This window comes from Cyberlindnera jadinii, assembly GCF_001661405.1.
Source record: "Cyberlindnera jadinii NRRL Y-1542 unplaced genomic scaffold CYBJAscaffold_12, whole genome shotgun sequence".
NCBI lineage: Eukaryota > Fungi > Ascomycota > Saccharomycetes > Phaffomycetales > Wickerhamomycetaceae > Williopsis > Williopsis jadinii.
The window spans coordinates 61,034-79,315 of NW_017963663.1; the positions used below are offsets into that span (position 1 = coordinate 61,034).

General features: G+C 47.4%; 12 protein-coding genes across 12 annotated transcripts; 6 read left to right on the forward strand and 6 right to left on the reverse strand.

Moving 5' to 3' along the window:
* The first annotated feature begins 108 nt into the window (after nt 1–108).
* On the forward strand, nt 109–2,600 carry YSH1 (cleavage polyadenylation factor subunit YSH1). Its single transcript, XM_020213411.1, has 2 exons — nt 109–381; nt 434–2,600. The coding sequence occupies exons 1-2, from the start codon at nt 370–372 to the stop codon at nt 2,516–2,518; spliced, it is 2,097 nt and encodes a 698-aa protein (XP_020069118.1). The 5' UTR covers nt 109–369; the 3' UTR covers nt 2,519–2,600.
* Nucleotides 2,451–4,866, reverse strand: MCM5 (MCM DNA helicase complex subunit MCM5). The gene has a single exon (XM_020215500.1). It carries the CDS (start codon nt 4,783–4,785, stop codon nt 2,635–2,637), a length of 2,151 nt encoding a protein of 716 aa, XP_020069119.1. The 5' UTR covers nt 4,786–4,866; the 3' UTR covers nt 2,451–2,634.
* A 364-nt stretch (nt 4,867–5,230) lies between these two features.
* On the forward strand, nt 5,231–5,694 carry SMD2 (mRNA splicing protein SMD2; the record flags this gene model as incomplete). The annotated part of the gene is made up of 3 exons (XM_020216914.1): nt 5,231–5,235; nt 5,303–5,516; nt 5,572–5,694. 3 exons carry the CDS (start codon nt 5,231–5,233, stop codon nt 5,692–5,694), a joined length of 342 nt encoding a protein of 113 aa, XP_020069120.1.
* Nucleotides 5,695–5,749: 55 nt separating this feature from the next.
* On the reverse strand, nt 5,750–6,631 carry MRPL50 (mitochondrial 54S ribosomal protein bL9m MRPL50). Its single transcript, XM_020215501.1, has one exon. It carries the CDS (start codon nt 6,540–6,542, stop codon nt 5,838–5,840), a length of 705 nt encoding a protein of 234 aa, XP_020069121.1. The 5' UTR covers nt 6,543–6,631; the 3' UTR covers nt 5,750–5,837.
* A 106-nt stretch (nt 6,632–6,737) lies between these two features.
* CYBJADRAFT_168780 (WD repeat RBAP46/RBAP48/MSI1 family protein) lies at nt 6,738–8,090 on the reverse strand. The gene has a single exon (XM_020215502.1). The coding sequence runs from the start codon at nt 8,033–8,035 to the stop codon at nt 6,785–6,787; it is 1,251 nt and encodes a 416-aa protein (XP_020069122.1). The 5' UTR covers nt 8,036–8,090; the 3' UTR covers nt 6,738–6,784.
* A 200-nt stretch (nt 8,091–8,290) lies between these two features.
* On the forward strand, nt 8,291–9,765 carry RSC6 (Rsc6p). The gene has a single exon (XM_020215503.1). It carries the CDS (start codon nt 8,337–8,339, stop codon nt 9,693–9,695), a length of 1,359 nt encoding a protein of 452 aa, XP_020069123.1. The 5' UTR covers nt 8,291–8,336; the 3' UTR covers nt 9,696–9,765.
* Nucleotides 9,766–9,912: 147 nt separating this feature from the next.
* Nucleotides 9,913–11,558, forward strand: THR4 (threonine synthase THR4). Its single transcript, XM_020213184.1, has one exon. The coding sequence runs from the start codon at nt 9,972–9,974 to the stop codon at nt 11,493–11,495; it is 1,524 nt and encodes a 507-aa protein (XP_020069124.1). The 5' UTR covers nt 9,913–9,971; the 3' UTR covers nt 11,496–11,558.
* Nucleotides 11,513–13,004, reverse strand: CTR86 (Ctr86p; the record flags this gene model as incomplete). The annotated part of the gene is made up of 1 exon (XM_020217193.1): nt 11,513–13,004. One exon carries the CDS (start codon nt 13,002–13,004, stop codon nt 11,553–11,555), a length of 1,452 nt encoding a protein of 483 aa, XP_020069125.1. The 3' UTR covers nt 11,513–11,552.
* A 233-nt stretch (nt 13,005–13,237) lies between these two features.
* On the reverse strand, nt 13,238–16,045 carry PWP2 (snoRNA-binding rRNA-processing protein PWP2; the record flags this gene model as incomplete). Its single annotated transcript, XM_020213412.1, has 1 exon — nt 13,238–16,045. The coding sequence occupies exon 1, from the start codon at nt 16,013–16,015 to the stop codon at nt 13,238–13,240; it is 2,778 nt and encodes a 925-aa protein (XP_020069126.1). The 5' UTR covers nt 16,016–16,045.
* Nucleotides 16,046–16,244: 199 nt separating this feature from the next.
* On the forward strand, nt 16,245–16,765 carry MPP6 (Mpp6p; the record flags this gene model as incomplete). Its single annotated transcript, XM_020216567.1, has 2 exons — nt 16,245–16,292; nt 16,349–16,765. The coding sequence occupies 2 exons, from the start codon at nt 16,245–16,247 to the stop codon at nt 16,763–16,765; spliced, it is 465 nt and encodes a 154-aa protein (XP_020069127.1).
* Nucleotides 16,766–16,801: 36 nt separating this feature from the next.
* On the reverse strand, nt 16,802–17,596 carry YIH1 (Yih1p; the record flags this gene model as incomplete). Its single annotated transcript, XM_020212893.1, has 1 exon — nt 16,802–17,596. One exon carries the CDS (start codon nt 17,594–17,596, stop codon nt 16,802–16,804), a length of 795 nt encoding a protein of 264 aa, XP_020069128.1.
* Nucleotides 17,597–17,738: 142 nt separating this feature from the next.
* TAH1 (Tah1p) lies at nt 17,739–17,927 on the forward strand (the record flags this gene model as incomplete). Its single annotated transcript, XM_020212884.1, has 1 exon — nt 17,739–17,927. A coding segment is annotated over one exon (189 nt), but the record flags the coding sequence as incomplete, so codon positions are not given.
* Nucleotides 17,928–18,282: the final 355 nt, after the last annotated feature.

Sequence of the window (18,282 nt, forward strand, 5' to 3'; positions counted from 1 at the left end):
TACGTAAGATCTTATGTAACCATCTTACATAAGATCTTATATAAGCACTGCCACCATCCGGTCCTTTCTCTTCATTTCACACAACATCAACACTTTGTTTACCTTTAGCTGCCGAGCATTCAACCCATTTGACCTGGTAAACAGTGTAATACCATCGCGTACAGTCATCAGAGGTACGCTTGGACTCGCTGAACTGCATCTAACCAGCTATATAAGGGGGCTTGTAAGAACGAATTGCTCAATAAGCTGGCAGATCTTTGAACAAAAAATTTCCATAGAGAAGAAACCACATTCCAACAACACTTTGGCTGTTCAGCGTTGTAACCCAATCATTGGCCCTATAAGCAGTGCAAAGTTCCAAGAAAGATCATGGACAACAAAGTGAGTATGGGACATGCTATCCAGCCTACAGAGCAACTACTAACGTTTTCAGATTGACGATACAGATTCCTTCAAGTTCATTGCACTTGGAGGCGGTTCCGAAGTTGGAAGATCATGCCACATCATCCAGTACAAAGGTAAGACGATCATGCTCGACGCCGGTGTTCACCCGGCGTTTAGTGGTATTGCTGCTCTGCCCTTCTACGATGAGTTTGACCTGGCCACTGTGGACATATTACTCATCTCGCATTTCCATTTGGATCACGCTGCTTCTCTTCCATATGTGATGCAACACACCAACTTCAAGGGAAGGGTGTTCATGACACATCCTACCAAGGCCATCTATCGCTGGCTGCTGACTGATTTTGTGAAAGTGACGTCGATTGGCTCTACAAATACATTGTACTCTGATGAAGATCTGTTGGAGTCCTTTGACAAAATTGAAACCGTTGATTATCATTCCACCATTGAGGTTGACGGTATAAGATTCACTGCGTTCCACGCAGGCCACGTTCTTGGTGCTGCTATGTATATGATTGAAATAAGTGGGTTGAAGATCTTATTCACAGGTGACTACTCAAGAGAAGAGAGTCGTCATTTGAACGTTGCAGAGGTACCACCTACGAAACCGGATATCTTGATTACTGAGTCGACTTTCGGTACAGCTACACATCAACCGAGACTGGAAAAGGAGCTCAGACTGACGAACTTAATACACTCCACACTGGTCAAAGGTGGTAATGTCCTACTGCCAGTCTTTGCCCTGGGAACCGCACAAGAGCTGCTCCTTATCCTAGACGAATACTGGTCCAATCACCAAGATCTGGAAAACGTCCGTGTATACTTTGCATCTTCATTGGCAAAGAAATGTTTAACTGTCTTCCAAACCTATGTCAATATGATGAACGATAACATCAGAAAGGCCTTCAGAGATGAAAATACAAACCCATTCTTGTTCAAACATGTTAAAAACATCAAAAATTTGGATAGATTTGAAGATTTTGGACCCACAGTGGTTGTGGCAAGTCCTGGTATGCTACAGAACGGTGTCTCCAGGGAACTACTGGAGAAGTGGGCCCCTGACTCGAGAAATTCTGTGATCTTGACCGGTTATTCCGTGGAAGGTACGCTTGCAAAGACGTTAATCACAGAGCCGGATATGATACCGTCGATTAATAACCCAGAACAGATGATCCCAAGAAGAATAAACATTGAAGAGATTTCCTTCGCTGCACACGTTGACTACGAACAGAACTCGAAGTTCATTGAACTTGTTGATCCAAAGTCTATCATCCTTGTCCATGGTGAATCCAACCCAATGGGTAGATTGAAATCTGCGTTACTATCAAAGTACTCTAAATTCAAGGGAACAGACAAGGAAGTCAAGGTGTATAACCCTAGAAATTGTGATGAACTCAGCCTAAAGTTCAAAGGCCTGACTATTGCAAAGGCCATGGGCTCTATCGTTGAAGATAAAGACAAACAAGTTCTCACCGGTGTTTTGATTGCAAAGGATTTTGACCTGAATCTCATGAAAGTTGACGACGTTAGGGAGTATGCTGGATTGACATCTACCGTGGTGAAGGAGAGACAGACAATACGTGTAGATGCCGGCAGAGATTTGATACAATGGCATCTCACACAGATGTTCGGCTATGTCGAGGTTCTTATCGATGAAAAGGACGAGTACGAGGTGAAGGTTATGAATGAGGTCACAGTGAACTTTGACAATTCTATCTGTACAATTGAATGGGTTTCTGGTGTGATCAACGACACCATTGCTGACTCCGTTGTCGCTATCTTGATGTCAGTTGACTCCTCACCCGCATCTGTCAAGATGTCTTCTCAATCTTGTCAACATTCAGACAACGCTCCTGTACTCGCTGATGCGTCCTTGACAACAAGGGTTAAGAGAATAAATCTGATATTAGAAGCACAATTTGGCGATGCTTTCACACCAAACGAAAACCAATCAGGTGCCACTATTAAGATTGGTAAGAGTGAAGCACAAGTGGACTACGTGAATTTAACAGTCACCTGTTCATCCAATGTTTTGAAGGGAAGAATAGAAAATGCTCTCAATAGAGCCACTGAGCTGGTTGCACCATTGGCCCAAAGAAAGGGTTTGAAGGTTTAATTGAAGGCACAATTTATAATTACACGATCAAAGGTTGTAGATTTTGAAGACCAATACCGTATATATACCATTGAGTGAAAAGAATTAGAATAGAAGTAGAGTGAATTGAAGTCGCATTAGATACCAGATCTAAGTACCTGTTGTCTTTGGAATCTGAATTGTATGGACTTTTGCCTCTCCATACCATAGAGTGCCTTCTCAAGAGCCAAGGCACTATAGTTCTTAGCATCAACGAATTCCTTTCTCAGAGTAGCATAGCTTGTTGCGAAACCAACCGGTAATCTCTTCTTAATCTCTCTTTCGATCTTTCTCACCTGCTCTTGAGTCTCTTTAGAGACAGCAGTGATACCCTGTGAAGCTGCATCCATGGTAGATGCTTGGAATAATCTTATGGCTTCATCAACATGGCTCTCATTGGCAACAGGAGAGAGTTCCAGCTTTGCCAAAGACTCCGAGATACGGATGATGGCCTCTAACTGACGGACCGTGATTGGAATTGTAGATCTCTCATCTGCTTCAGCTTCCTGATCATGGACTAGCTTTCTAATCTCAACAAAATGGGAACTCAGCTTCTCAGCAGCAGCAGGTGAGAGTCTTGGTGCACATTTAGCTCGACAGTAAGAGATGTATCTCTTCATCTTTTCTAGTGGAATTTCACCATCAACTTCCTGTTGGTTTGTTTTCCCCATGTGGATGTTCATAACGTGATTAGCAATAGAGATATCTCTTCTTTCGTTGTGTTCATCCTTCACTATGAAGATCATATCGAATCTGGAGAGAATTGCAGTTTGGAAGTCCACGTTCTCACCTGGCGACTTCATTTCATCATAACGACCGAATCTAGGATTTGCTGCAGCCATGACTGAAGTTCGTGAGTTCAGCACTGTCGTGATACCTGCTTTGGCAATGGAGATGGTTTGCTGTTCCATTGCCTCGTGAATGGCAACTCTATCGTCATCTCTCATCTTGTCAAACTCATCGATACACACGACTCCTCCATCGGCAAGAACCATCGCACCACCTTCCAAGAAGAACTCTCTCGTGTTCTTATCTCTTTGCACCGATGCGGTCAAACCAGCAGCAGAGGAACCTTTACCAGAGGTATAGATAGAGATTGGACTGACTTTATCGACAAATTTCAACAACTGCGACTTCGCAGTACCAGGATCACCTAATAACAGTACGTTGATATCACCTCTTAGTCTCATGCCATCTGGAAGGATCTTTTTGGAGCCACCCATCAGTAGACATGCAATGGCCTTCTTGATGTCACTGTTTCCGTAGATCGATGGCGCAATGGAGTTGGCAAAGGTTTGGTATAGATGTGGAGATCTGGACAATTCCATGAACTCTTCTTCCTCTTCCTCCGTGAATATCACATTACCTGCTGCGTTGTGATCCACATCAGTTTGGATACCCAAGACCTTGATGTAGGAATTTCTTATAGCCACTGCCCCTGCGCCTCTGACCTTTGCCTGGTAGATGGAGTAGATACCTGTGATGGTACAACGAGTTCCTGGGATGACCTTGTTCGTAAGGCTTCTATCGACAGAGAGCAGCACGTGTCTAGGCATTTCACCAACGGGCACCATCTCCGGCAGTTCTTGCAACTTCAACGTCTGCTGATCGATGAACTGCGACTTCTCATGGACAATGACATATGGATCCTTTGGGCATTCGTTCTTCTCACCGTCAGCTGGTTGAGAAGCACAGACAGCAGGCAGAGTAACACCTCCGAAGCCGGAATTGACGTTCAATCTCATGGTGTTCCGACACGAACGACACATGATCTGGACACTGGTGGCCTTCGAGTGCAACACGGAGGCGGAGATGATGATCCCACTGACCCTTATGATCTTTGAGATGTGGTCTGCGTCCAGCTCTCTGATGGCGAGCTTGGAAGACCCGGATCTCAGGATCAATTGACACACGGGAAAGTTGGCAGGGACCTTGGACTGCTCCAGGTACACAATCCTCTTCGCAACGTCAGTGATGGCCCTTTCAAAGAAGGGAACCATCTCAGAAGGCGCATCCATCAAGTTCTTATTCAACGTCTCATTGTAGCCAATCAAGTGGTCGCTTTCAACCACCAACGAGTACTCATTCACCAGCAGGTTCTCCCTCAGCTGGTTTCTGTAGATGAACTCGGTACCGACTCTGAACTCCAAGATGAAGTTCTTGAAAGCAGAGATGAACTCCTGGTTGGTATCGTGGAGTGTCTCCTCTGGAGCAAACACGTTTGCTGCGTATACCTCACCACGATCCATGCTGTGCTCTTTATTCGTATCGTAAAAGTCACCGAATGTGTATGGAGAAGAGAGATTAGTTAGCAGACTGATGAAGAGAGCGAGCGAAGAGGAAAGAAAGGAAAAAGAAAAAGCTTTGCCCTGACAGAACGCATCCAATTTCTTCCGCATTGGGAAAGAGGTACGCGTCGGACGCGTACGGCTTTTTTTTTTCGCGTCGCACGGAGTTTTTTTTTTCATTCCATTCGTGTTGGCCCGAAAGCCACAGAGATGCCGAATTGGGAAGTCTACCGATTTGGGTAATATACCCTCGGAAGTGCACGCGGCACTTCCGACCGCTTCTCAAACCTGCAACTTTTCTCAAACTTTCAGTGTAAAACCCGCCAAAATGGCCTTTCCCTTCTAACGACTCCATGCTCCATTTGTCCTTGTAAATCACCATCTATACACTTGTGGAGAAGACACGATGGCGTGAGTTGTGACTCGTTGAGCGGTGTGGTGGGTTTCTTGGTGTACTGGTTACTAACGAAGAACGCAGAGACCTTGTTGATCGTCCGAGAAATGAACTCACAGATGCTGAGCTGGAGAGGCTGGAAGAGTACGAGTTCGCCAATGGGCCTATGAGTGTTCTCCAAGATGCGGTACAGAACGGCACACAGGTGCTCATAAGCTGTAGAAACAACCATAAGCTGCTGGCGACGGTGAGGGCCTTTGACAGACATTCGAATATGGTGCTGGAGAACGTCAAAGAGGTGAGTTATTGCGATCTTGCGATGAGTATATGCTCTTACTAACCAGTGGGTATAGCTTTGGACAGAGAACACCAGGAACGCCAACGGGAAGAAGAAAGTTGCGGTTCCTAGAGAACGGTTTGTCAGTAAGATGTTTCTCAGAGGAGACTCCGTTATCGTGATATTGAAAGCTGCTTGATGTATAAAACACATGGTGGAGCTCCACCTCTTTTCTATAGAGACAGAATGATGATGATAATAATTCATAACGCCACTGCTTTGTATAAACGATTATGTTGCTAAAGTATGTACATGGTTTTAGAGACAGCTCATCTATGTATATCAATCCTTCTTGACGAGAACCTTCTTTGTCACTACACTCTCAGAACCTCCTTGCTTTATCACCAATTGATACTCTCCAGCCCTTGACAAGGACTCAACGTCTTCTCCCTTGAATGATACTTGTACGTCCTTCTCAGGAACGGCAAATCCCACGCTGTCCTGGATTCTCTTGACGATGTCGGTCTTTGACACCGGGCCATCGACAATGGAGAAACGAAGCGTATCTAAGCCGAGCTCTAGAGTGATCATGGAGTACCCATTGGATGCCACAACATCACCAGTGACCACAGCATCCTCTGGCAAGTCGAAGAGCAACCCATCAATGGCAACAGGCTCGACTGCTGGCTTGACCTCTTTGTTCTTCTTCAACATGTCCACAACAGCATTCTGTCTCTCCTTGTGCGCAGCCTGTTGTTCCACATGGGTTTGCTGGGCCCTTTGTTGTTGCAGTCTAACCTCCCTCTTCACAACTGGGATCTTTGGGCCCATGTTCAGCTCCGGAATGATATAGCACGCACCGTTGTTAGGGTGTAGCTTGTTTCTCATCAAACCCGGTAGCACATCGATCACCTCTCCTTTGGCACCATATTGTGCAAAGTCCTTCAACAGTTGCACTTTAACCCTGTTTTCTCTCTTTGTACGGGCTGAGTAGCGTACAAGTGGGATACGTCTGAGCACAGGCTCTCTGCAAAGGAAAAAACTCATCGCTTTCTTGGGGAGAACCTCTCTTCATCGTTGTAGAGGTGTTGAAAGGTTTTGATGGAGCCGACGAAATTTTCCACCGGCGGTGCTCCTTCGAACGGGGGCCCGAGACAAAATTTACGCCGGTGTGCTGAGATTTACGCCGCGTCCCAGCCCAGCATGTAGGCTGGGACAACGATGAGTACGTCTATTGTAACAGTAAAAGAGTAGTAATACACAGTTATATATAGATTTATATATAGAGCTCACTCCAGTGAGTACACATCAACGTCGTCGAGTCCTTCGCCCTTGTATTCACTGGTCAATTTGCGTGAAATCTTCCAAAGATGGATGATATTATCGTCCGCACACGATGCCAAAGTGAATGGGATCTTCGAATTGAAGCTGATGTCTGTGACGGAAGAGGTATGGCCAGCATGCATCATGAACAGCTCCGGTGCACCATCGTCTTCGTCCTCCTGTGTTTGCTCTTCGCCGATCTTCTTGATGTCCCACAGTATAACACGACGGTCTTGAGACCCCGAGGCCAGTATTCCATCGTTGTGAGGATCCCATTCGAGGCATGAAATGGACTCCGAGTGTCCCACGATCGTGTGGAGCCTGTCCTTTGTGTTTCTGAGATCGAGCAGCTCAATTGTGGAGTCTTCGAGCCCAACGGCGTAGAGATAGCTGGAGTGCTTCGAGAATGCAATGGTATTAATTGCAGAGTCACGTTGCAACACCTGTGTATCGTCATGCGATCTGAGATCGACAATGCGTATGGTCTTGTCATCGCTTACTGAGCCAAAGAGGTCCTTGTTGAACCCGTGCCATTGAACTTCGTTGACAATGTCCGTGTGATGTGTAAAGACTCTTTGCGGGGCTGCAGGTTGGTGGACGTCCCATAATGCCACTGTGGCATCGTCACTCGACGTCAGCAATTGACCGTCGATGAACGGATTCCACGACAGACCATACCCGTTTACGGTATGGTGCTTCAATTCCAGTGGAGTCTGTGTCTTTTCCCCAGTTATGTCGTAGATGAAAACACGTCCAGCACCACTTATCGTGGCAACTTGCTTAGGATTAAGAGGGTTGTAACGAGCCCTGTTGACCTCCAATTCATGTTCAAACTTCTTCGTCACCTTCAGACGGGCGTTGTAGGTCTGCTTCTTCAACACCTCAGCGGAGGCTTCACCAGCAACACGCTCCCCATGTTGGGTTGGCTCATCAACGTCTACCAGTGTCTTTGGCAGTATCGTAGACGACACTTTCAAATAGTCCGTATCCTCGCCCGACGTATGCGTACCGATAATCAACTTCTGTGGTATACCACCGTCAACAACGTCAATTGGTTCAGGTAACCATTGAACCGTTAGGGAAGGCCATGTTAGAGCAGTCTCAGAGACAAATTCATACATCGCCGGACAGTTCTTCCTCCATAGCTGGTACTCTTCTTGCACAGTAAGCTCCTTGTTGACCTCTTGCGGTTCTTCCTGATCACCAACAGACGACATCTTGATCAGCTTTGAACTCAACAGGTGGGAAACGGATGGTGTGTGATGTAAAAGTGCAAGTATTAAGACCTTTTTATGGTGTAACGGAAGAGAAAAGCAATATCGACGCGTTCACAGCCAGACACCAAATAACCCAGACACCTAAACATCCTAACATCACATAACCCAGACACCACTTCTGGTTGTTGTACACAGGCGGATTTTTCCTTCAACAACAACAACAACAACAACATCATCATCAACAACATCATCAATAACAACAACAACATCAACAAGCAGTATTCAAACGACAGGGAACGCGATGAACAGAGCAAATCCGAACGGCCCACAGCAGGTGGTTCAACAAGGTGTTTCTGCTGCTCAGATTCGTCCTACTGATATCACCATACGTCGTTCTTTGGACTCTTTTATCCCAGAATTGGAGCTATACAGAAAGTTGGTTGACGCTGAAAAACGTATTGATATACTCACAGCTCGTAAGTTCTCGGATGTGACTGAAGTGTTCAACAAGTTTCCACGGAAAAAGGAGCTTTTGCGTATCTTTGTTTATAACATTGCCGAGAACCAGCCATGGCAACAGAAGGAAGGTGAGGCGCTTTCCGGCGAGCCAAGCTGGACGTTGAGGATTGAAGGCCGCTTGGTGAACGAGAAGGATGTCAACGATGCCACGAGAAGAAAGTTCAGTACGTTGGTGACCGGTATTGCGATTGATCTTTTACCTCAAGAAGAGAAGAAGCCTCTGGCTGGAGACTCACAGCCGGGGGTATCTCAGCAAGATCCACAACAACCATTACAGCCACAGCAACCACAACAGCCATTACAGCCACAGCAACCACAGCAAACACAGCAACCACAGCCTTCACAACAACCACAACAACCACCTTCAAAGGACAATATCATTGAATGGCATGAACAGCAAGACCCTAAGGCGAAGCAAGCTGAATTCGATGGGCTCGATATCAAGAGAAACGGTGCAAAGAACTTGAAGGCCAAAATCACCATTCAGCCAAAGGAGTATCCGATTTACTTACAAACCTCATCAGAACTGCGTTCTTTGATTGGAGTTGCGGAGACTACACAGCACGATGCTGTGTACGCTATATGGCAATACATCCAGCTGAACAACCTACAAGCTGTGGATGATAAGAGAGTCATCAACTGTGATGAGAGCCTTTCCCAGCTCTTTGGTGTTCCACGCTTCAACTTCAAGGACATAATAGCACTCTTGTCCAAACATCTGACCCCAAACAAGCCAATCAGCATCGAGTACGAGATCAGGGTTGACAGGGCCTCAACACTGGGCGACGTTGTCATCGACGTTGAAGTTCCAGTGGAGGACATTGCAGAGCAGGAGTTACTCAGAGAGGAGAGCAAGAAGCTAGTTACCGAGCATGACGAGGCCATAAAGGAGCTGAGTACGAAGATCGTACTGGGTGTCCAGGGTCTGCACAATTCGCACAGAAAGTACCAGTTCTACGACAAACTATCCCAGGACCCGGCAACGTTCCTCAAATCCTTCACAGAGTCCCATTCAAAGCTGCTGAAGATTCTAAGCGGAGATGAAGGCTATAACGAGGAGGACGTCAGAAGATCCACGTTCTACACAGACGACCTCTTGGCTGAGAACATCGACGTGCTGTTAAAGACAAACCGTCTATGAGGCGTCACTCTTTCCCCCTTTGCTCTCCCATACAAACTGTACCACTATACGTAAGAGTAATAAACGAATGTTGTTATAACATAATACTATATAACCATAATATTATATTTTGCGATAATATATTACGTAACCCGTGCTGCCCCAACCGAAAAGTTTTTTACCGCCGTTTACGTCCACGAGGGCCTCGCCGAAGAGTCATCATCACGCCAATTTGCACTGTTGATAACTCGGTCTACAACTACAAACAAAGAGTACAAAACAAGATAGACCAGTGCCATGTCGTCTCAGACCTACAGATCAACACGTGCGAGCGAGCCACAGTCGTTCACCTTTGAACAAGCTGTCCTGAAGGGACTGGCATCTGATGGTGGTCTGTTTGTTCCCTCCGTGATTCCACAGCTGGAACCAGACTTCTTGAGCAAGTGGAAGGACCTGTCGTTCCAAGAGTTGGCCTTCAACGTGCTGAGACTGTACATCTCGTCCTCCGAGATCCCAGACGAGGACTTGAAGCAGCTCGTGGAGAAGTCGTACTCGACTTTTAGACACGATGAGGTGACTCCGATCAACACCATTGACGAGAAGAACGGGCTGTACCTGCTGGAGCTGTTCCACGGTCCAACGTATGCCTTTAAGGACGTGGCTCTACAGTTCGTCGGTAACCTCTTTGAGTACTTCCTCAGCCGTAAGAACGAGGGCAAGCCAGAGGAGGAGAAGGACATCTTGACCGTTGTTGGAGCCACCTCTGGTGACACCGGCTCTGCTGCTATCTACGGTCTCAGAGGCAAGAAGGACGTCTCCGTCTTCATCCTCTACCCTACTGGGCGTATCTCTCCGATCCAGGAGCTTCAGATGGCCACCGTGCTCGACGACAACGTCCATACTTTATCTGTCAAGGGTACCTTTGACGACTGTCAAGATATTGTTAAGCAGATCTTTGGTGACGAGGAGTTCAACAAGAAGTACCACATCGGTGCTGTGAACTCCATCAACTGGGCCCGTATCCTTGCCCAACAGACCTACTACTTCTACGCATACTTCCAATTGATCAAGCAGTTGGGCTCATCTGATGTCAAGGTTCGCTTCACAGTGCCAAGTGGTAACTTTGGTGACATCCTCGCAGGCTACTACGCTAAGGAGATGGGCCTACCAGTGGATAAGTTGATCATTGCCACCAACGAGAATGACATCTTGGACAGATTCCTCAGATCAGGAAAGTACCAAAAGGATGCCGATGTTAAGGCAACGTTGGCTCCAGCTATGGATATCCTCATCTCTTCCAATTTCGAGCGTTTGTTGTGGTACTTGGCCAGAAACAACCTGGCCTCTTCCGATGAGGAGGCTGGTAAGACCATCAACGAATGGTTTGCCGAATTGAAGTCCACCGGTGGATTCCAAGTTCCATCAAGTGTTATCGACGCTGCTCGCAAGGACTTTGGTTCTGAGAGAGTGGACGATTCCCAGATCAAGGAAACCATCAAGAGAGTCTACTCTGAGAACCCAAACAAGTACGTGCTGGACCCACACTCTGCTGTTGGTGTCGAGACCTGTTACAGAGCCATTGGCGAGGACAAGGCTGCTGGAGTTCAAGGTGTCAAGTACGTCTCCTTGTCTACTGCTCATCCTGCCAAGTTTGCTGATGCCGTTAACGATGCCCTTGGCTCTTTTGAAGGCTACTCTTTCGATAAGGACGTCTTGCCAGATGAGCTCAAGGCCCTGTCTAACAAGGAGATGAAGAGAATCTTTGTTGAAAAGGCTGACGTTGAATTGGTCAAACAAGCCATCGTCAAGGAGTTGTCTTGATTGCTTACGGTTTGAACAGAGGAAAGCTCGTAACATAAGTATACTAAATATCATCCATCATGACTCCGAGTGTAGTTCTTCGATCTTTGGCTTTTGTTTGAGTCTCACCTTACCATCAACGATTTCTACTTCAAAACCGGCTTCATCCAGAGTTTCATCCGGTACAGCTTCTTGAGCTTCCAATTTAGAAACAAATTCCTGGTTCTTGTCGTTATTCAACAACAGGAACCTCAAGCATACGATGCTTCTCTCCTTGATGAAGGGCTCGTTATCGTCAATGATGCAATTGGAGAGAACAAGCTCCAGGCCGTGTAATTCACGCATTTGCTCTTGGACCTCAAAGTTCTGATACGTCAACGCCGATAACGTCTCAATTATCATCGATTTGGTATGTGGGAAGCTACTGTATTCGATGGTTTGATCAGCTCCCTTTGTTCTATCGGAGTCTTTGAGCTTCTTTGGCTTGATGTTCTTATGGAGGATCCCCAAAAGGGAGATGAGCATCTCAACACCTTGGTACGATAGAAGAAACTTCCTGGTGTGTTCGAAATGAACAAGAGAGCTTAGACAGTCCAGCGACATCACCAATTCCTCATAGATAATCTTAGCATCGCCCTCAGCTTTGTTGAAGAAGTCTTGTACCTTTACCAGCATCTTCTGGTATAGCTCCCATAGCCATGATAAGATAACGGTCAGTTCAAACACTTCCCAGGACTTCTTACTGGTGATCAAAGCTTCAGCAACCTTCAGGAACCTCACCGAGTCTTCATCCTTGTTATAGCTCATTGTGAACTTGAAGAAGGATTCATGTACAATCAGCTTAGAAAATATCTTCACCAGCAACAGCCCGTTGCGATCAAGGTCTCTTGTCGTATCCAGGGCTTCGTATTGATTCAGCAGATCAATCATGATAATATAGCCTTTGCCCTTAGACAATGCTTCGAACAAGAGGTCGGAGTCGTTGATCACATTGTTCACATAGGAAAGAACCGTAAACGTAACGTTTTCAGACCACTGTGCTTTCCTGTTGAACAGCTCAACCAGCTCATAAAGCAGCGAGCGATCGTGTGTTTTCTTGTTCACGGTGAGGTTTGAGAGCAGCTGGAAGGCACTGACAACACTGTTCTCAAACACGTCGGCATCCAGCGTCTTCAAGCCCTCCAATTGGTCCAAGAAGAAGAACACAACCTGTCTTATCTCCAAGCGTTCAGCCACTTCCCTATCCATGGACAACAGGTTACGGCCCAAGATCACCACGCCTCTCAGAAGACGAACACGCAGGCTCACCAGCTCATCCTCAGCCAGCGTCTGTTCCAGGTTCGCACGTACCAGCCTCCAAATCAGCTCGCTCTGGGACAGTTCCCTTCTCAGCGATTCAACATGTAGCGATGACTGTATGATTCGCCCCAAATCGCCCAGCACATCTCTCAAAGTCGCCTCCGAGGACTCTGGGGACTTTGTAATCAGAAGCACCCGATTCAGCACCTTCTCAGCTTCCAGAACACTCATCTTTAAGGGTCTAAATGCCAATATTTGATGCTTTTTGATGACGAGATGAGCTTAGAATCTGAGACATAATGCGGGAAAAGTCTATGCTAGGGTCGGATATCGTGCTCACCGGTCGGAATTTCCCGTTTTGGGATAATTACTATATCGGGACATTAAACTACATTATTCTTCCATGCCTATGTTATATGATATGATATGCTATAAACCATGGGAAAGAGGCTCCAAACGGTTCTTTAATCCATCTCCTCGTCGTCGTCATCGGACTCTGAGTGCTGCTCGAGGTTTAGAGTCCTTTTTTTGGCGCTGAACCACCCACCTTGTTCCTCGTCATCACTATCATCACCTTCTTCAAGGTCTTCATCTTCTTCTTCAAGGTCTTCATCATCGCTCTCCTCTGGCTCACTGCCCGATACAACCACCTCCTCGTCGCCATCCTCCTCTATGAACTCAGCCCGTGTGGTCTCTGCGCTTTTGAAGAACAAGTAGCTGTACTCGTTGTCCTTGGAGGTTCTCACAATGTCCTTAGCGATTCTAGCAATAAACCTCTGGATCGCTCTCAGGGACTTGGTGAACTCGTGCTTGTTCTTGTTGATGTACTTGCCATGGCTCGAGATGATGCTCTTCACCCATAGAAGGTTGTACTCGATGTGTTGCGACGTCATCGCAATGGAGCCGATAAAGTCCAACAGTCTGTTAACATACACTATAGGCAGGTCCTGTGCGATGAGCCTGACATCTTTCAATGGGATGGCCTCATAGACTTGGTGAATCAGGAACCTCTCGTTGAGTCTGAACGACATCACCAACGCTTGCAAATAGTTCTTCTCCTGCAACGTCTCCAGCGTGGATTCAATAGTGACATCGATATCCAGGTCAAACGGATCAAATATCACTTGGTCATCTATGGAAAAGATCATGATGCCTTCAGTAGCTGCTGCTGCGAAGGACACGGCAGTTGGCGAGAATTGAATAGAGGTGACCCTGACTTCTGGTCTCGTGTTACGAGAGCTTGGATCACCACCACGCTTCGAGCCAGGCAACGAATGGTCGATACGATCTTCCAGGTCGCTGTTTTCTCCATCACGGTCAATCAGGTCCAAGGAGCCGGCCTCTGTGAGCCTCGAGCTGTTGAGGAACTTCTGCGTACCGTCCAGGTTCATGTTCAGAGACACCGTGAATCGTCTCAAGAGAACTTCGTTAGGAATATCGTACAGACAGATGGAATTGTTGTCACCAGCAGCGACAAGAGTTAGACCATCAAAGCTGTAGTCAATGGATGTGAAGTTCTTGCCTCTTGCTGAGTTTGAAGCGGTGAATCTATCGTTCAGGTATCTCCCCACTATCACATCCTTACGACCGTCAATATTGCCAACTTGTTTGCCCTCCTCGATGTCCCAGAACTGGATCTGTCCGTTCAGCGTGCTGACAGCAAGCTGCTTGGAATCAGGTCTCATTGCTAAGGACAAGACATCGTTGTGGATGTCAAATGGCTCAACATGCCCAGAACGTCCAAAGATGGACCATACCCTCACGGTCTTATCCCACGAGGCACTGGCAAGCACACTGTTTTCCACTCCAAAGTCCAGGCACGATACGGGACCCGTGTGACCAGAAAGGGTATCGACAAGCTGTGCTGTTTGAACGGACCAGACGTATATGTCAAAGGTATCCTGTGAAGCAGCACACACAACTTCACCACTTGGATCCACGGCCAGCGAGCCGAATTTGACCCTCTCAGCTGCTGTGAAAGTTCTAAAGTTACGATACCTTATGAGGTCCCATGCCTTGACTGTGCCGTCGAAGGAAGCAGAGAATAAGACCTGGCCCTTCTTAGCAAACTTCACACAGCTCACTGCGCTTGTATGCTGTTCAAAAGTTGCCAGGCAGAACCCTGAGACCACGTCCCAGATCTTGATCTTACCATCGTCCGATGCTGACACCACCTTGGATCCATCTGGCGAGTATGTCAGGTTATTCGTCGAGTCGAAGTGTCCTTGCTGCTTCAAGATGTACGATTCTGATTGCCATTCATACACCAAGAGCTGGCCTAGTTTGGCAGATCCAAAGGCCAGCCACTCGCCTGTGTTGTTGATCTGAACAGCATTGACACCATTCTGGCCCATACTCAGCTGCTGAATCATGTTGAACTCCGGCAATTCGTAGAGACGGAACTCACCATTGGCAAAGCCCACGACAAAGAGGTTTGAGTCTGCGTGGAACGTGGCACACTTGACGTTGGACTCTGCGTAGAAGTAGTTTCTTTTGGTGATTCTCCAGCTCATTGGAGCACTGTCGTCGTTGTCGTCTTCGTTCTCGCTTTCGTCGTCGCTTTCATCTCCATTCGGCTTCTTGGTGTATTCCCATTTCAGCAGAGCTCCATCTTTGCTCACGGTGTAGATGATCTCCTGATCTGCACTGAAGAAAGCCTTGATAACCGTGTCTCTGTGTCCAGCAAATGTCATCGCAGCAGAGGCCTCTTGCGAATCCAGGGAGAACATTCTTGAGGTCAAATCCTTCGACGTGGAGATGAAGAATCTCGAGTCCGATGACCAGGTGATGGAGGTGACATCCGCATAGTGGCCAGCGTAGATTCTATGGCGCACAAACGGTGCAAACTGCCGGTCCTCGCCAGCATCAGGAGTCTTCCAGACCTGTACCAGCCTACCAACCGCAATGGCAAAGTGCGAGCCATCTGGCGAGAACTGTAGGTCCAGTACCCGGTCCTTGAAGTTGAAGTGGTGCAGTATCGTTCTTGCGTGGAAATTCACCAATATCGCACGTCCATCGGTGTCCACCGTCAGCATCAGAGTCTCCTGCTTGTTCAATGCAACACGCACCACGTTCTTCCTGTGCTCAAAGGGGAAAGTAAACGACTTGTTGTTAACCAGGTCGAAGCATGTCACTCTGTTGCCCACGGGACTCAGCAGCTGTGTGCCGTCCTGTGTGAAAACAAGATTGCCCTGTGAGTACACAGTGCCTAGCAGGTTCGATAGCTTGAAATCTGACTTCATTGTGCCTCTAGAACCACCTCTTTACCAGCCAATTCGAGTATGTTTCCTATATAAAAAGGCTCGAAACAGTGGAAAAAAAATTTCTCGGGAGATGCGATGAGGTGCCAGTTCCGAGGGCGATGTCCCGCGCGTTCCGAGGGTGAAAAATTCCAGCTCCTCCAGGCAGCCTTCTGGGTATTAAATCGAGTTCTTTTATCTAGAGCTACAACCATTGATAAGGGTGTTGAAGATGAGCGAGAAGAAGAGCAAGATGTCCAGCAACGTGCTGAACATGAAGGTGAGTTTTCGTGCTGTTTGGTCGCCCCTGGAGCGAGATATACTGACATGTTGAAGTTCATGAAACAAGCCGAGATACGTGAAGAGGAGAGGCAGCGAGAGGATAAGGAGAGTAGGCTCAAGGACCTGTCAGAGTGGAGGACCGCGTCTTCAGAGAGCCTGAAGAAGAGGCTTGTGTCGAAGAATAGGCAGAACCCGCGGATGGTGGGGTACCAAACGGTGTATGAGATCTCCAATGTTGGCTCTCCGGTGGTTGGTAGACGAACATTCAACACCGGTGAGAGGAAGACGAAGACGAAGAACCTGGAGGACGCAGCTGGTGGAGAGGGCCACAATGAGCAAGGTGACGAGGATATGGTTGAGCTCGACACGCTGTGGAAGAAGGACACGTCAAAGACGAGATCTAAATCGAAAAGACCGTTGAGCGATGAGAGCCCCAAGAAGGAAACAAAGAAACGTAGATCGCATCCATAGTACAACGTTACCATTGCTACATTGATTAATACACACTTATTTCTTCTTCTTGCCCTTGTGGTGCTTAGTGTCTTCCTTGACAAAGCCAGCTCTCATGACTGCTTCCCTGGTAGTACTGTTGATATGCTTGAATCTATCAGGCCCGATGTGTGTACCTCCAAACCATCTGCTAACAACGACAAGGACGTTCCACACGTCCATTATCGTCAAAAGATGGAGCATCCGGCCACCAGCCGCAGTCTCACCATCATCGTCACAGTCACTGATCCTGGTGCCGTTATCGTTCTGGATGCGGTACGCCACCATGTTATGCGATGCCCTGGAGATCTTTCTATCAGTCTTGAGCGTTTGTAGGTAGTGGAAGACGTCGTTCTCACTGTGCACCTCTCGGGCAAACGCTATGAACGTAGAGCCTCTGTCAGTGACTGGCTCACTCATGGTCCATCCACTGAGAGCATCAATCTCGACTGGTTCGGCGTCCACGTGACTGTGATTACCACCATCGTCTTCACCGTCACCGGCATCAGTGCCCAACACACCATCGAGCTCTGTGAGGAAGTCAAACACGCAAACCGAGCCAGGATGATAAACAGAGTGCATCACATCGTTGAACAGGCTCTCCAGGTACTGGTCGTCGTGTCCTGAGCTCTGTACTTGCAATATGTGAGGGCTATCAGTCTCTGGGTACTCCTTGGGGAAAGATACTCTCAGCCTGAAATCCTCATGATTGGGTACTTTCAGCTCGACAAGCCCATCATTAAGCCTCGAAAGACACTCTGGATAGATGGCTTCAATCGCCTCGATCTCGTCAAGCACGTCCTGTGAACACATCTTCAGCACAACACCGTCTACGTCTTTCCAAGCTCAAATGTTGGAGTATCAAGGCTCCCCCTCGAGAGACATAAAATGAAAAAAAATGGGAAGCACATCATCATCTCACACCGGACATAATTCACTACAAAACATCACCAAAATGGCTGATATCCTCAAGGAAAAGGGCAATTGTGCCTTCAAAGCAGGGAACTACGCCGAAGCTGATAGGCTGTACTACAGTGCGATTGTATTGGACCCTAAGAACAGCGTCTTGTACTCGAATAGAGCCATTGCACTGGTGAACCTATCACAATGGGAGACTTGTGTCCAGGTATGCGATGAAGGTCTAGCACAAGAACCAGAGGTGAAGACGAAGATCAAGCTGCTGTGGAGAAAGGGGACTGCACTGATGAAACAATCACGATTCACAGATGCTCGGGATTGTTATTCACAGGCATTGGTGTTGGACCCTGCCAACAAGATGGTGCTGAAGAGTATGGAGGAGCTGACCTCGGCACAGGCAGAGGAGGCACAGGTGAAGAGAGCCCATAGTGTTGATGAACAGAGATCCGAGAAGAAGATGAAGACGACGCTGGAGGAGATCCCGATCTATGAAGTTGATAGGTTGCCAGATGAATTCTGTGTCAGCAAATCAGAGGCTTCGTCTGCTTCAGATGTAACATCAGCATCAGCATCAAGACCAA

Bases quoted from the DNA above. Each gene is read 5' to 3' on its own strand.
- MCM5 (XM_020215500.1), bottom strand. From the start codon at position 4,785: ATGGATCGTGGTGAGGTATACGCAGCAAACGTGTTTGCTCCAGAGGAG.
- MRPL50 (XM_020215501.1), bottom strand. From the start codon at position 6,542: ATGAGTTTTTTCCTTTGCAGAGAGCCTGTGCTCAGACGTATCCCACTT.
- CYBJADRAFT_168780 (XM_020215502.1), bottom strand. From the start codon at position 8,035: ATGTCGTCTGTTGGTGATCAGGAAGAACCGCAAGAGGTCAACAAGGAG.
- RSC6 (XM_020215503.1), top strand. From the start codon at position 8,337: ATGAACAGAGCAAATCCGAACGGCCCACAGCAGGTGGTTCAACAAGGT.
- THR4 (XM_020213184.1), top strand. From the start codon at position 9,972: ATGTCGTCTCAGACCTACAGATCAACACGTGCGAGCGAGCCACAGTCG.